The sequence below is a fragment of the Ptychodera flava genome, chromosome 11, assembly GCF_041260155.1.
Source record: "Ptychodera flava strain L36383 chromosome 11, AS_Pfla_20210202, whole genome shotgun sequence".
In the NCBI taxonomy this organism is placed as follows: Eukaryota; Metazoa; Hemichordata; class Enteropneusta; family Ptychoderidae; genus Ptychodera; species Ptychodera flava.
In genome coordinates, this window is record NC_091938.1 from 40,694,459 (window position 1) to 40,712,830 (window position 18,372).

Genomic DNA, 18,372 nt, shown 5'->3' on the forward strand with positions numbered 1-18,372 from the left:
ATTATCAGCCATGAGGTTATACAAACACAAGACCAGATAAGCGTTTTTCATCATTTTCACAGGACTCTTTGGAAAATCCATTAAAAACAGTTAAAATGACTTAAAATGATCACTTGGTATACATTTAATTTACAGATGCCAGGTTGTGTATTTCACATGCACTCAGGTCAGTAAGGAAGTGCGTCATTACTATTTTGCACTGTGAATTCTTATTTCTGAATTATTTAACTTTTTCCCACATTGAACTATCTTTAGGCAGTTTATACTGTAGCTTAGAATTTTTTTGACTGATGTATTTAATCATCTTTTGGGTTCTTTGGGTCCATATCCCACCTCATGCCCCTACATCATCAACTATTTACCAACAACTCCATGCCAACAACCAATTACCTGACCTGGCCACACAATTAGAGAAGTAACAGCGTCATTGACGGTATTTTTTTCAAAATAGTTTATTCTAAAATAAAAGATTGTGGTTTGCTCTGGTGCAAACAATTCCAGACATGAATCGCTACCATTGAATTGTTGAATATTGAAAAGTTAATATCTGTATTATATGTTAGAGACAACAGTTCATTTTCCACTTCAACACTAATAATGGAGGAAAGTGAAAAAAGTAATATAAGTTAATTTAATATCTAGACTATGGTAGAAATGGTATTACATATTGCATTGATATTGTTTTCATATTACAATAGCTGTGATAGTGATTGTAGTTCTGATCAAAGATATAGCAATTTACGGCTGCCAATAGTCACCTGTCTTTATTACCACCACTGCTCATACCGTAATTTGTGACGTACAATTCTTATCCAACTTTTCATTCATGATAATCAGTGGTATCAAAGGACCATTTTTAGCTACTATAGACTATAGTCTATAGAAGCTATTGGGATGGTTATCCATCCGGTGTCCGTCATCAGTCTGTATGTATGTATGTATGTACATGTATGTATGTATGTCCGTTTGTGAGGCGTCCGTCCACTCAAATATCTTGAGAACCGCAGTACTTACTGATTTGATATTTGTTGTGTAGATGAAATATATGATTTTGAGAAACTTTTTTTTTTAAATTTTTTGATATTGTTGAAAATATACAAATTAGTGCCAAAAAGGTGTTTTTGGTAAAAAATCTTATTCTTCATAACCGCTGGTCAGAGAGCTTTGTTATTTGGTATACAGGTCCCTAGGTATAACCCACTTAGATTTGTTCAAATTGTGATGAAATATGCAAATCTGTATTTTAAGGAATTTTTTGGTCATTTTTGGTCAAAACTTTATTTTATCAAAACCGCTTGTCTGACAGCTTTGATATTTGGTATACAGGTTCCTACAGATGAACTAAATATGATATATTGAATATATGATGAAATCTGCAATTTTGTATTTTTGGTGTAATTTTTGCCATTTTTGGTCAAAAAATGTGTTTCTCAAAAACTACTTGTCTGATGCCTTTGATATTTGGTATACAGGTTCCTAGGGGTTGTCTTAGTGTGATATATTGAAATTTGATGAAATCTTCAATTTTTGTATTTTTTGGTCAATTTTTGCAATTTTTGGTCAAAATATTTGTTTCTCAAAAGTTACTCATCTGATAGCTTTGATATTTGGTATACAGGTTCCTAGGCTTTATCTTAATGTAATATATTGAAATTATGATGAAATCTTCAATTTTGTATTTTTGCAGCTAATTTTGCCATTTTTGGTCAGGCCATCCTGAAATGAGCTATCAAAGATATCCACCTTCTTCATCAATACATGTGTCACAAAAAGTTATTCTCTACATAACACAGCAGAGCTCTGTCGACTGTTGGGTCGCTTGTTTTTTCAAAACCGCTGGTCAGACAGCTTTAATATTTGGTTTACAGATCCCTAGGATGACCTTAGTGAGATAATTTCATACAGTCAGGAAATACTTAATTTTGTATCCATGTCTATAGTAGCTTCAGGCACTTTGGCCCTATTTCTATGATTCTTGTTATATTCATTTCCAAAATTCTCGTACAAATTATTGTTGCAAATTAATGATAAAGCTCCAACGCCATCATGAATCAGCTCTGTTCTTGCTGTGTTTTATTTGATAAAGTGATGTCAAAACAAGACTGTGGAAGAGTGATGTTAAAAACAGATAACATTGTATTCAGTGCAATGATGTGTCATATTCACTTGGGAATATAAACACTGAGGAATGCACATTATTGTCAAGGATCTGTCCATCATTTGGTAACGTTAGGTTCCAAATGAATGATGTTTTACAGTTTTTAATGATATGCAATCGTAAAAATATTTATTGTTTCTGAACAAATAAAAATACGAAGTTCAGGTAAGGTGCAGAGACTATCAATTTCCACATCAGTCCACACCCAAGATATTGTGATTGTGGAGTTAAAAATATTTGATTTGTTTTCATATGGTGATAGAGTTGATTATGTTATATCCTATTATTACCACTGTTGTTAAAATTTGTTTACATTAGTTATTCATGTCTTGAATGCCCAGTAGTCTCTAAGTTGCTATGTGTGAAGTAGCTTTTAATCAATAATATTAACTTCCATCTTGAATGAGCAGTCTAACATTTCACTTTAAAACTGCCTGAAGTGGTATTTTATTTAAAGTGTGTAGAATCTATTCGGTGAAAATCTATTCAGTGACTGACACGTGATAGATACATGTACTACCCGGAAGAGGAAAAAGTTGTCTACTTTCCTTCTTCCGTGTTCATGCTGTTCTGTGTGACACTGTGATTGATGGTTATTGTGTGACCTTGATGTGATCTGTGGTCTCAGTGTGTTTAAACTGCTTTCATATGTAGGCCACTTTTGTGAAAGGTCACTTGAAATGAACATTAAATTCTGGCCGGCTTGTCTGTACAAACTTGAACCCACAATTAGGATCACTACAGTATATCATTCACATATCACTGATGTACCATAGTTGCTCTGTCAGGGGGCTATAAAAAAACCCACCACCTGTGACCACTTCAGACTTCATTCAAGTTAACAGGTGTCTATTTCTGTTACATGTGTCATTTTCTGATAGAGAACAAGTGATCTAACATGATAATTGTTGCTTTCTTACATTCTCATTTACTTTGATGTAGCCTGCCTTGTCTATTCATTTCCCTGTAAAATATTTGTGTTTCTTTCATAATATACTGCCTTTTGGTTGTTATTAAACTGTTCTACTCTGTACTGATTCATGTGCTTGAAGGTCATGACCTTTGTGTCAGATGTCATCAGCTTACAAGTTAATGTTCAATATTTCTTGTAAATTGTGTCAAAATAGCATTTACTCAATTTCATACAATTGTTATGTTCCATTTTAAGTTTAATGTATATTACGATATAACATCTTTGTTTATCAACAACAGCTTTATGCATACTTATTTCAATACAGAAATCTTTTTAATTTCTATAACATTTTACCTAGTGTGTGTACTCATGCAAAAAGTTATTGATTTCAACATTGCTTTACCTTCCATAAAACAGATTGTTTAAAAACAGCCTGTTTAAATTGTAGTCCATGCATATTGATCATTTATAAAATTGTTGATCAGAACTTATGTGATTGAATTTTTTTTGTTTCTGCTTCTAATATGCAAAAAAAAGTCAAAAAAATATAGACATGTCAAAAAGTAGTAAATTGAAGGTCAGTTTTGCAGTGTAGCTTTTGATATTTCAAAAGTGCATACTATTCACAAGGGTATAGGCAGAAAATCAAATGGAATATGCAGCACATATCGGTAATTTGAATTGCAAATTCATTGATTATTTAAGTTCTGTTCATCAAATTCAACTAGCTAGTTATGAGGTGTGGCTGTGTATCAGTGATATTGGTATTTACATGTATGTCTTGATACCATGGGTCCAAGTCGCAACACAAACTGATTGATTATACGGGTACAGAAAAATATTTTGCTGTTTAGTGAAAATTGCTGTCCAAAATTTGCAGTAGTCATAGCAAAAAATAATTTGAGGATGTGAATGTCTTTAGAGATGTCATCAATCAGAAATACAACTTCCTTGTCATTCTGAGAAAAATTAAAATGAGAAATCAAATCTCATTTCATATCTTGTACATGTGTTTTTTATGATGGATTATTTGCAATAACTGGCATTAGAAAGTTGGTGTTGTATTACTGCCATGAAATGATAACATAAAAACTAGTTTTCACATTTGGTAGAAGGATGTGTCTTATATAAATAGTGAATTAAAAATGATTGGTATTCAGGATGTAGGAGGTCATCTTTGAGATCTGTCCGGTCAACTGAATAGAAGGTAGGCGGTTGCTTTGCCAGCCAATGATGTCACAGCTACTGCTTAGTATTTCTATTCAATTTACTCAGAATGCATAGTCAGACACTTGGACTACGCACTGAATACATCCACTGCTAGACAGTAACATTGTGAACTATGTCTGCCTTAGGAATTACCGAACATGAACCAGAAACTCCAAGTCATACAGATGAGGATAGGTGAGAGCAGGTTTTTCTCAATATGTTGTTCTCATTTCATGTTTGCCTTTATAGCATTTCTGAGATGGAAAATTGGAATAGCACGTGTAATGATCAAAGCATTAATTCACATTTGCTTGTCTATTGAGTCTTAAGAAGTGCAATTCTATTCAGGAAATGACAAATGTTTTATCTGAATTCTGACGTTAAATGACACAAAATTTATTTTTGAAATTTAATTTTTGAGTTCATCATGTGTTGTGGATAATGGGGCTTTGTTCATGCACTCAAGGCCAGATTTTACACTAATGGTCTTGGATAGTCCAACAACATGACATTCAATATAAATGATTTTTCTCTCGGGAGCAAGACACAGCGTGCATGGTAACAGCTAACCTTGCATCTGGAATATGTCTTAGCAGCATGTGCAAACTACCGGTAGTATTTGCTTCTGGCATTCTGAAATTCAAGTGTAGTGTACCGTACATTAGGACATGATATCTGCCATGCCTTACAGTGTGGATATTCTACCTGGCCTTTAACAGACATGCAAACTAGTGATTCACATGCCACTTTCACAAGGTGATATTCTTTCCAATTGATTTCTTTTGTCAGAAACCTGCAAGGGATGTGTCACTGCTTTGAGTCAGATTCATATACTGAACTGCCAGACTGAATTCTCTTGAATATGATAGTTCTCATTGACAAATGCTCTTTCCAACATTACTGGCCCCACGGCTGTTTTATAGTTTAATTCATGGAATTTAGATGTATTTGCACTTGCACTTTACAAATCTGATCTTTTAACTTAAACAGAAAACTAAAAGTGGCTGAAAAAATAAAACTTAGAAGAGGACATATCAAAAAGCAGATTTTTCTATTGAAGTCTTTGTCCGATAACTGCTAGACATATCAGCTGAATAGATGTAGACTCTCTATAGCTCAGGTCACTAAAAGGTTTTCTGGCATTGTTCACAACTTTGTAATTATCATTAAATTCAGTCCTAGTCCAGGTCATGTATGTGATATGCAAAGTAGTTCAGACTGGGTATTGACATATTCACAATGTCCAATGCATATCCTGTGTAATGGCTTGCTGGTGTACCAAGCCTTGTAATTTGTACATTCATTTCCTATCAGTTGAAGCCATCACATCCCTTCCTGTCAATACGCAACTAACTCAGCCCACAGTACAGGAAAACAGTCAGTGTTACCATGCCATTGAGGACCTTGAATCTATCAGTAACGCATCTTGTACATATTTGACAGAACATGGAGGAAAACCCACTGATTATAAACCACAATTTAATTTTAGAAGAATTTCCTCAAATCAGGCTGACCACTCCTTATCAAAGTATTCAGGCTAGGTATTTCTGGATTGTTGATATTTTATATAAGTAGCAAATTCTTTATTTATATCTTGCATTTGAAGTACAAAAGGTATTCTTATGAACCAGGATTATCATACCTCCATATGTGTTTGCATCTAGTTTACCAGGAGTTCAGTCATACTCCCACATATTCTTCAAGACAAACCAGTGTGCCATATGGCATATTCTCTCATTTAGATTCTTTTCTTTTCTTGCCAGAGAAAAAATTGTAATAATTGTGTATCATGTGAGTACAATGTCTTGCATACAGAATGATAAGCTGATGTCCAACTCTTCTACAAACATATATTTCTTTCCAAAAATGTTGTTGCATTGTCAATTTGACATCTGATGTTTTCAAGTATAGAGATGTTGCAAACATAGAGTCACATACATGTACAGTGTGCATGCATCTGCAAGCAAGTGATCATTCTAACTTGAAAAGAGCCCATTCGTGTTCTATTTCCATATTCTTCAAGTTCCCAAGGAAAAAAATACTCAGTTTGCTATTATGGTCTTCCTGTTTTTCTCCAATATTTGTTTTGTATTTCCCCCTCATCTTGCCTGACACCATTGTCTACCATTGATATCATATCAGGAGTATTTCTCAATTTGAAATGTATTGGGATTTGTTAAAACAACAAAGTATATGTAGACAATGAAACTGTAGGCACATTCATAAATATTTAATGTAGAATATTTCTAGAACTGAGAGTTTATTCATTTCTCAATCTGCAAATACATCCATTGATTATAAAGCACCCCTATCTACAATTCAACCGGTACAGTCAAGCCTATCTTTCCAAATGTCAGATTCAAGGTCATCTTCCAAAGAACATTGAATCATCACTCTCAAGGATATGCTTCAGAAAGAACAAGACCTTGCAATGTTAGATAACAGATTAGAGGTCTTCTTAAGACGATTTCTGTTTGCAGTGTCCAATCATGGTGCCTTCAGTTTACACAATTCCAATAAAGACAAACAATTAGTTTATCGTAGACTTGGTTGTTAACTTCAGTTCCAACAGCAAATAAATTGCCATCAAAGAATTCGATCAACTTTCTCTGTTCATTGATCCCCCTTTAATACTGGCCCTAGACCCCCTTCAATACTGTCCCTAGACCTACATGTACCCCCTCTAATACTGTCCCTAGACCTAACCCCTCTAATACTGTCCCTAGACCCACCCCCTCTAATACTGTCCCTAGACCTACATGTACCCCCTCTGATACTGTCCCTAGACCTACATGTACCCTCTAATACTGTCCCTACACTTAACCCTTCTAATACTGTCCCTAGACCTAACCCCTCTAATACTGTCCCTAGACCCACCCCCTCTAATACTGTCCCTAGACCTACATGTACCCCCTCTAATACTGTCCCTACACTTAACCCTTCTAATACTGTCCCTAGACCCACCCCCTCTAGTACTGTCCCTAGACCCACCCCCTCTAATACTGTCCCTAGACCTACATGTACCCCCTCTAATACTGTCCCTAGACCAATCCCCTTCAATACCGTACCACTTTTAATACCGCATTATGGCATCACACTAGTCCATTCACACTTGACAGTTGACTGTATTTTAAAAATCAATCAGGACTTATGGAATCCACCAAAACCATCTACAAAATTTTCCAAGCTACAAAAAGATCTCAGTTTGTAATCAAATGTAAACACTCAGTCATCAAATCATTGCAGAATAATTGATATAACTGTGTTGAATTGTACCAGGATACAGTACAGATTACTGGATATTTAAAGTGGTGATAATAAAATATTTTGTCATGAGTCAAGTTACTGGAATGCCTATCTGGTGAAAATTATGAAGAGATCTTGACACACTTTGAATGTCCCATACTGATTTGCACAAATGTCATAGGAGTATATGTTTGTAGAACCCTTCATATGTACACGCCATGGGATGAAAAACTGGCCGTAGTTCTATTTATCAAGTGATGTAATCAGAAATTAAGGATTACGTCTTTACCTGATTATACTAAAATACAGTCATTTGCTCATCATTTACAGTAATTGATTGCAATTGAAATTCTCCATGTTTTAATGCATTGCGTGAAATAATCACTTTAGAACCAATGAGATACAGCAGAACCAATTAAAGTGTGTTCATCCTGTTTTGCTTATTTAACTGACATCACATCACATCATGGCTTTTATAGTTCTTTAATAGTTTGTACTGTTATATTAAATATGCTAGTTTTGATCCACAAGCTAAGAATAACTGAACATAAATTTATCACAAAAATGTGAAGTTCCAAAGCAAATATTGAATATCAGTAAATAACTTTGCTATTATGAGAAGTACAGAAATTTTACAAGGCATTTAAAATCTAGTATCTAGTGCAATTATACCGGTAGAGATGGTTGATTTATTATGAACTCCTGAAAATATGTAGTAGTACATCATGCAAACACAAAATATGCATAACAGAAGATTCAAACCATAGATATTACTATATCTTGTATGATGTCAATGGTATAGGACATTGGTTGAGTTGAAAATCACCTGTCTTTGGTAGTTAGATGTGTAAAAAATGTGAGTGTCCTTCAAAAGGCAAATGTCAGGCATACAATACTTCTACCTCATCAATACATTTAATACTTTCACCTAAATACCAACAAAATGTGCAACACATGCTGCATATTTTCAGAGTACAACAGATTGTGGTACAGCAATTGTACCTGGCAATAGCCAATCAGAACAGCCCATAAATGATAGGTACCACGAAATATAAAGAATATTGGTACATATACCGCGAATGACTGTATGCCTTGTCTAGTACCGGTACATGTACATGGAATCAGAAGTATTTGTAACTACACCTCCAAGATTTTATTTGAACTGTCCATCATGAGTGGTAAGAGTAAAAGTAAATGTATTGGTAAAGCAATGGTTAAGATGGCAGACATTGCAATGTGGACCACAGAGAATTCAGGTCAGCCTGCTGAACCGATATGGTTAGTACACAGATATAGAAAGTTATGCTTGTTTTTGGATAGTGAATGTACTCAAATGCTACTGGTATGAACAGTGGAAATGATATAGAGGCAATCATACACTGATTTTAGTATTTTAGTGTTTTTAATATGGGCGGTACCCGGGTAAATTCTATTTGGCTTTTGCTGATGCTTTACAAAGGGTTCCTCATACATATATATCTATACTTTCAAATTAGGTTATGATAGAAATGTTACCAGGGTTACCAAACCATACACTGGTAACCTATCTTCTCAAATCTCAGCAAAACTGTATTTCTAAATTTTATTGAAAATGAAATAACTTCATGTGTAACGCCTTTGATTATTCATATGAAAAAGATTGGTAAAGGACTTTTGAGTTTTGTAATGATAGAAAGAATTAATCATGGATGAATGGAATTTTCATCCTGGGATTTCCATCTACTGAAAGTCAAAGGTCAATTAATTAATATCCCCTTTATGCATGCATGCTTCAATGGTAAATTTTCACAATATCATTGACAAACCTATCAAAATGTTAGTGTAAAGAAACCTGTACACTCCACATTATTGAAGTACTCTTTAACACTTTGTATGAGATTTTGTGAGAAAATTGCATTTACTGTATTCTATCAGTGGATGTACTTATGACAGCTGGTATGTGTTAGTCATCATAGATGTGTACAGCATCTATGCCACAGTGTTCGTTTATAAAGTGAGCTGAAAATTCATTCCAATCAGCATCAAGCATCAGTGTTTCCTCTTCCAAGGATAAAAAACAGGTCAGGAATAGAATTTTTGTCAGCCATAACTCATATTAAAATGATATACTTTAGGGTTAGGTATGAAGTAATCGACATGTGTTAATGTCACATTGTAGCAGTGTATGTTGCCTCTATTTTAAATGAATCTGCCCTAATAAAATAGATGAGGCAAGTGTCTTAAAGTATCGTGTGAAAGTGATTGGGTTACATTTCAAGCCAACTCAGTCATTGTGCTGCAGTCTTGCTCTCTGTAGCCGAGTTAGGTCATCTGCATTTCATTGTTAGCCACAATGCGGCGTTCATCGTGGACAGATGCTGATGCTGAACATGAAGTGCATTATTATGACTAGTAAGTGATTTTAGAATGTATGATTTGATTTGTTTGTGAAAATTGACAGAAAGGAACAACTGTGAGTCGATATGTGGTAAGTACACGACTTGACCAAGCTGTTGGGCATGTACCTATGTCAAGTATGTTCAAAGGAGGGCCAAACTAGGGGAAATGAAACTTACTTTTTTCATAAACGTCAGCAAGTATTTTAATGTGAATGGTTACATGTTAAATGATACCTAACTATTTAAAACATACAGCTGTATACAGCATTGTCTTCCAGTGACATAAATGGTAACATTATTGATTTCAAAATATACAAACATTTTGTGATATGAACTTTTGCCATAGCATATTCACTGTGAAATATATTTGATGGAATTTTCTGATAAAAAGCGTTGAAAATGAGCTATTGTTATTGTGGTTTACAATTTCCAATTGTTTGTGAAGAGTTACTGAGGGAGTCTCACAACAAATTCCATGTAAGGTCACAAGGTCACACTGTCTGAGAGGCATGGATGACCTGATTGGTCCGTGTGTCATTGATGTGTTAAATAGCAATCCCACACTGCATCTAATTTCATCTGATGGAATCCACAGAATTTATGTTGATTGAAAATGCACACTCTACATGCCCACTGCATAGAACAGTACTGGGTTGTTAATTGTAAACTAATTTATCAAACCAAAAGGTTGGTCACTGTTTGTCTTGTCCATGCTGATAAAGACTGTGATTTGTCTTTATAGTCAGTAGATATTATCTGTTATCTGGTTAATGGTTAGGTCATGTCATCATGTAATGAGATACACTTTGATTCAAATGATAATGACTGTTTTGCTGTTAAACAGAGAGATTTAAGTCGTCATTTGATTCAGTTGATTGACCATCATGGAAAAAATTGTTTTGGAACACTTGAATTTTAACCTTTTTACTGCTATAATAATTGGAACAGGCCTATTGTTTTCACCAGGGATGTTTAAACTTGTTGATAGGGAATGGGAGTGACACAATGGATGACAGTTCTGTGATCAGCGGCTCTATGGCAATGGTAGAAAAGATTTTATATGATAAAAGTGATGTGTCAGAAGTATTAAATACTTCATTTTGATAATGTTGTCGACATAAACTCACAATTATAATTGCTTTGTGTTTTGATCTGTAAGAGTTGTCGTTATTTGTTGAGAGAGGAACTGGTCTGTTACACTGGATGTCAAAAATGTGTACTACATAGATAATGATGGCCTTGGTGAAATCACCCTGAGCTTTTGATGATATCAATCTATAAACAGTAAACTATTGCTGATAAGACATAATCTAGAGCTGTGCATGTGTAGAGGGTTTCACAGGGCCCCAAATACAATATAGAGACTAGAAACTAGACTACCTACATGTAGGATATGACTATGTTTGATGATTTATAGCTAACCCACAGTACATGACTAGCAGATTGATTTGAAAGAGGCAGTGAGTGATAACACAAAAACACCAGTACTTAATTGTCTTATGAATGTATTATTTTCTCCTCCATGCCTCATTTCCTGATGTCACCATCGTTTTTTTATTTTCCAATCACCATTAATTAAATTTAAAAAATTTCATTGTCTGATTTGAAGTTGTCTTACACGCTTCAACAGTCCCAGCTTAGTTACTACTGTCAGTAAAATATTTGGCTTCAGTACTGTGTCCCAAGATACAAGATAACATATAAATTTGTTCACCTGAGAATTCTAGTTACACCCACAATATGCAATATTATACTTCATACCATGGTATGTAAATGGCAGTTTGACGTAATACAGAGATTCTACATTTCATCCTCTTACCAAAGGATTCTGTCTTTCAGTTGACATTTCACAAAAAAATAGAAGGTTTTCAGAGAGTTGTACATGTAGTTTAGATGTTTCAGGTCATACATTGATTTTCCTCCCTTGTAGCAGATGACCAAACATTTGATATTTTAGCCAAGATACATTAATAAATACATATCCTTGATTATACTACTGATGCACATGTAAGCTATGTCATTACAATATCAAAGTAAGATGGTTTCCTTGGATGACCCTACAGTGTGTTTTCCATAGTGTCTCATGGTTGTGTTTTACGTGTTTTATTGTCAAGTCAAACATTCAAAATTGAATTTGAAATCATTAGGGTCAAGGTCATGTTGACAATGCTTGAGTTATATTACTGTAGAGATTAATAAGTTGTAACATTATTAGTGATACAACATGTGGTTTTGTAATCAAATGGAAACTGGTCATGCTCATACATGGGTGGAGGGACAATTTATGGACTTATATATCTTGTTTCTGCCAGGTGAGGGCGCTTTACCTATCGTATACATCTGACACGTGTGTCTGCTTGTTTTTGTCTGCTTGTCTTTGTTGAAGTTCAAAGGGAAGTGACTTGAATATGAACAGGGATGTCATCAATGTTCACTAAAATTTAATTTGATGTAAATTGAAAATCAATATAGTAGTTAGTTGAAACAGGAAGTGAGGAAAGGTATATTTTATGTAGTTCACTACTTGTTATAGACTCAACTCTTCTGTTTCTACTGCAGTATAAAACTTCCCATCAATTTAATTTTAAATGGTTCCTACAGCATGCTATCCAATACTTAAACATTCTTCTTTGTTAAAATTTTTAATAGATGTAGCTACAGCATTTAAGCACAAAGAGAACAGTGAAGTGAATTATTTAACAGTTCTTTACATACTAGTATTTCATACTCTTGTAATGTGCATTATTTGAATGTTACAATCATTAATCTCAGAGACGGCAAATCATACACAAATTTGTGAACCAGATGTGTATATTGCTCCAATCTGTATTTATTTCTGGAAATTCTAAATACTGGTGACTAAATTCTTTCTTGTTGATAAAATGAATTAAAATTATAACCTGATTGTGGCATCAAGTAAGACAGTTTTCACAGTCTCTCCTTATGTATTTTAACTTTGCAAAATCTGATTTAGATGTAGCTCTGAAATGGAAAGTAAAGATTGTTTTCAGTAAATCTTTCTTTACTTCAACTTTTCATTCAAGTCATTATACAAGCCTTGTTCTTTCCCTGATAATATTTCAGAGATGTACCTATGCAGATGCTGAGTCAATCAAAAGACTATGTGACTAGTGCAAAAATGTTCTTGAATCATTGATTAAATTTTGATGTTTGTGTTTTTGTTTCAGTGAAAGATCAATCTGTCAGACATGGGCGTCTGTTTTGCTGTTTGATGAAGGTAACAAGAAATGGATACCATCCGGTGGAACTGGAGGTTTATCACGCGTACACATCTACCACCATTCAGTCAATAACACCTTCAGAGTTGTTGGAAGATTGAAAATTGATCAGTCTGTAAGTACACACAAACATAAGCCTGAATTACTGCTACTTGAGACAAAAACCTGTGACCTTTGAACCTGTATTTGCCAGTGATACAAATAGATCATTGCAAACAGCTGAACATCATGAAAATATAAAGGTACTGATAAAATGTGACAGATGGACTGGAAAATTCATAAGCTGCTAACAGACTTTGAATTTAGGAGTCTCTGATGAACATTTGAAAACTGACAAGAAATATTTTCAAACAGCAGTAAGTAGCATCATTTGTGTTCAATATAATATTCTAGTATTCCGGTACAAGTATAATATTCCATACACTCGCAGGTGAAGGTCAGTTTAATTGGATATTTAAAATGTGTTATTTTAATGAAATATGATAGATAATGCTAACCTAGATGAAATCAAATGCTTTATCTGTGGGTGAGGTTTCTGATTTAGTGATGTAATATTCCAAAACATGTATGTTAGCTGTTCATAGACTAATTCATATGTTGAAAGAGTTTGGTGTTTGACTTTGTACACTGTGTGTAAGTTACCTGATTGTCTGAACAATAAACATTGATAACTTTTTGTGTGTTCATTAGGTGGTGATAAATTGTGCAATATTGAAAGGATTAAAGTACAACCAAGCAACACCAACATTCCATCAATGGAGAGACAACAAGCAAGTCTATGGTTTGAACTTCCAAAGTAAAGATGATGCAGATAGCTTTGCACAGTCCATGTTGATGGCTTTAGACTCGCTGGCCAATCAAATGGGTAGGTACAAATCTATTTAGACACACTGACCAATGAATTGGGTAGGTACAAAATTATTTAGACACATGACCAATCAAATGGGTAGGTACAAATGTATTTAGACACTGGCCAATCAAATGGGTAGATACAAATCTATTTAGATACACTGACCAATGAATTGGGTAGGTACTAAATTATTTAGACACATGACCAATCAAATGGGTAGGTACAAATGTATTTAGACACTGGCCAATCAAATGGGTAGATACAAATCTATTTAGACACTGGCCAATCAAATGGGTAGATACAAATCTATTTAAACACACTGACCAATGAATTGGGTAGGTACAAAATAATTTAGACACACTAACCAATCAAATGGGTAGGTACAAATGTATTTAGACACACTGGCCAATCAAATGGGTTGGTACGAAGCTATTAAGACACACTGGCCAATCAAATGGGTAGGTACAAATCATTTCTTTTCCTTTGCATCCCATGGTCAATTGGTATTCATCTATGATAGAAAGTAAAATGTAATGGTATGAAAACAAAACAAACAAGTGTAAACAAATGCAATAAATCAAACAACAAACCTGATATTGATGAAGTGATATGTCTTCATCAACTGATATTAGTATGTACTGTTTTCACCATGAGTAGAAGATGTGTATATTGGATAAATGAGCAACATGGACAGCTCCATATTGAAATGCATTTGGTGGTATGAGATAGAAAATATCACACACAACAAAAGAGCTCAAGTGATGTTTGTTGTGGGTAATATTTTGTTTCGACAAATAGTATGTCATAGTATGACATATATATCACTTGCCTAGCCTTAGGAATAGCAAGATTGAGTGTGGTAAGCACAGAGTTTATAGTGTTTGTGACAGTAATATAGCACCACCCTACATCAGTTCAAACATATTTCTACTGTGTCTGTGTGTCAAGTACGCCAATGTGCCGTTTTGATTGGATGAGAGCTGACAATGGCTATGGTAAACTAGCAAAAGAGATTTCTTCTTTAAAACACCAGAAACACAATATACTGATGTAATACAGTATGAACACTGACAACAGTTGCCTTCACTGGTGGGCATACACTGGATTTGGGTACAAAGTACAAAATATAGCACAAGCTGCTAGGCTGATGGTGTATGGCATCTCATGTATCCCAACCTATGAAGAGGAATATTGATTAATTGCAGGAAAAAATGAAAATGACTCAAAATTGTCATATTATGACACTTTCAAGTTATTTCAGAGTGCAGATAGATGAGATATTTGTGGTAAAACCTGGTTTAGTGCAATCTCTTCAGTAATTTTATTCAGAAAATGATTGACCCATCATCGACATCTGTACCAGCTTGCTTTCTGTTTTCAAACTCATTAAAAATGCTAGTGATTGCATCATAACTACAACACCTTTACACTGCACTTGAGAAATGAGATGCAGTGTTTCTTTCACATTCAATTGATGTAGATTAGGGGGTATATAGTTGAAGCACATTCCTATGACTTAGAACTTAATATCTGCTGCACAATGCTATATACAGACAAAGATCACGCCTGCAGTTTTTGTCGCACAGAGGCTATAGTAGTTTAGAACTGTCTGAAGCGATGCAACAGTTCTTCGATTCCAAGCAATTATTCACTCAAAATTTACTGTAGGATAAATTTGGATGAATCTCTTACGGTCAATGGTAAGATTCTATGCATGAAAGAAATCAGAATGTTTATCAAATCACCATTTACCTTGGACAGTTCCATAGATAACCTTGTACCTTATGGTGAAACTACACCTTGTATGCTTTAAAGCTTTGTACCATTTCCATATACGGCAGTCAGGAAATGTTTGTATTTCACTTTGTGATTGAGAGTTAATATACGTGTGATGTTATGAATGTCTTGAGTACTTCAAGATAAACCATAGCAGATACACTGTAGTTGAGGTGTATGATAAAGCAGTGATCAGACGCATTGCTTTATATAAAGGGAATCTACATGTCATACCTGTGGAAGCTCAGGTGGGTAAGGCAGAATACAAGACTGGTTGCAGACACAGAAATTAGCTGACTGTACATGTGATACTGTGTTGGTGATTACAATTTATGTTGTTACAATTCTGTGATTAACCATATGTAGGTTAGAAGGACAACAGTGGGCCCTTCTGAAGAATGTAAAAAACTACAAAAATGCATAACAGTTGTGTGTCTGTGTCAGCTGATTTGCTCAAGGGAGATGACAACTGATACAATATGAAAGACGTTTGAGTTTATTTTGGTTTAATAGTGAACAGTGATAGCAAGTATTAGAACTTCAGCTTGAAATAGATGTGGATGTTTTGAAATCTGTCATTTGTCAAAATACATTGCTGTATTGTGGACACTCTGTGTGTACTTTTCAGTTGTCTGAAAAGTGAAAAGTTTTGTAATGGTTTCTTAAAAATAATTGTGTTGGTGACCATGCTAACAACTTTGAAAGATGGTTTGTCATTATGAGTAGAAATGGTAAAACATATATATAAAGCAATGCAATTGGTTTAATATTGCACTATTTTGTCAATTGTAAATGATTTTAATTTTGATTATGAACATACATGTAGCAAATAGAAATTTTTTGTTTAACATTGGTTATGAATAATTTTATATGTTGTTTCAGTAAGGCTTAAGTTAGATGTAAGGTATTTAATGACATCTTTCTGTGTTTTTGATTGCAATCATTGATGTGGTATTTACATTTAAGACAATGTCTTATAGCAAGCAGTGCCATACCAGGGTGGTTTTTCACTATGTATACATCATTGTACAGCCAAAGTATTTCTACACTCCCAGTGAGTCTGAACAGTGATTTCATGTTTCAGTCAGACCACTGCATCACACATTTATTTTCCAATCTTTTCTCATGCCCATGTGTTTGCAACAGTCTACCAACCAGTCTGGTACATGACTGTAAAACCGATATTCAAACCGCAATATTGCCAGCATGTAAAACTTGCTAAAAGTTATGCCTTTGTATTTATCTATGGGGTTGTATTTCATTTGTACAATACGATCCAAATCATATACCAGTTGAAGCAGGAAAAAAGAATTGGCAAATTATGGGAAAAATTCACCACGATTTAATGTACACAAAGTTCTCCCAATAGTTGTAGCCATTTCCACAAGAAACAGCACCCTAAGCCTGACCAATGATGGTCTCCAATGAAATAACATCCAGTATCAGCAAGATTTCCAGTGCAGACATTTTCATCTGAAACCCTATTCCAGTCCAAGTACATTTTGGTTTGACCTTCAACTTGGACTAAAAGTATGATAGCTTGCAGATAAAGCAAATGATAGAGAAAATTTGGAAATAATATTTTAGGCACATTATGTTAACCCATAACTTGCATTTGAGAAATCCAGCAGATACCTTAACTTTTTCATAGGATGTAACATTCAAACAAATTTTATATCAGATGAAAAACAAGTTACATTGCTGACAAAGAAAATATTACAGTGATTAAGTTTCAAGTGTTCAGATGATATGCTTTCACTGTAAAAGTTGAAATATGCATTCCCATGTATAAATCCATACAAAATGTAAAGTGCTTGTTCAATTTTGTTTCTTGCTATTCCACTGTCATTACTCAGCAGATGGCTTTTTTTGCATAATTTTCAATAAAAAAAAACTTTTCAGACCCCAGTAAATGTTTTTTCAAATCACAAATACAAAAAACCTTCACTGGCCAAGTAGTGAAAGTTGTAGATTAAGAGCATTACAGCAATCACTGCCATTGTCATGAAAGACAATATTCTACAAGTCTTTATCGAGGTCACAGTATAAATTTCATTCCTCCAAAGCATGGATAACATAAGATTTACTGAATCTTGCCAGATCATCAAACTAGATTAGTTTTCCTTCATCCTGATTGGTCAACCGGCATGCAAATCATCGACCTATAGTGACCCCTCATACAATTCCAGTGAAATTGTTTATCCTGTGTTTAGCCGGTATTATGTGTCTCAAGATACTTCTACCCACCAGTAAAACTTAACAGGACATTCCTGGGCTTTCCATATTTGTGCATAGGTATTGATGACCTCACTGTCAGTTATGCGTTGGCTACGGGGGTAAATTTAGTCTGCTAGTGCTGAAATGCTAGCTCTGATGTCATCACACTCAAGTGTTTTTACCATGACTGTACCTTGCCAAACGCTATACATAAATGCTTAGAACTTGCTAATTTGCTAGACAACCCAGTGACGTGGACACGTATAAAAGTTATTTTTACAGTCGGCAGCCATGAAGAAAGCTTCTTTTAGTATCAGTTTAGGTAAGCCACTCATTCATTCAAAATTTTTTTTTTATGATTATTTGTTTAAACAACTAAAACATTG

General features: G+C 34.4%; 1 protein-coding gene across 3 annotated transcripts in view; it reads left to right on the plus strand.

Moving 5' to 3' along the window:
* The window catches only part of LOC139144548 (vasodilator-stimulated phosphoprotein-like), a 59,244-nt gene that overhangs the window by 16,069 nt on the left and 24,803 nt on the right, over nt 1-18,372 (plus strand). Inside the window, exons 1-3 of one of the 3 annotated variants that reach the window (XM_070715254.1) lie at nt 4,315-4,475; nt 13,093-13,258; nt 13,834-14,008. In XM_070715254.1, coding sequence (XP_070571355.1) covers nt 4,414-4,475; nt 13,093-13,258; nt 13,834-14,008 — 403 coding nt within the window. In that variant the 5' untranslated portion in view covers nt 4,315-4,413. Of the gene's footprint in view, nt 1-4,314; nt 4,476-9,772; nt 9,918-13,092; nt 13,259-13,833; nt 14,009-18,372 lie in introns of those variants that run through there. The other 2 variants (XM_070715255.1, XM_070715256.1) reach the window with 2 other exon arrangements.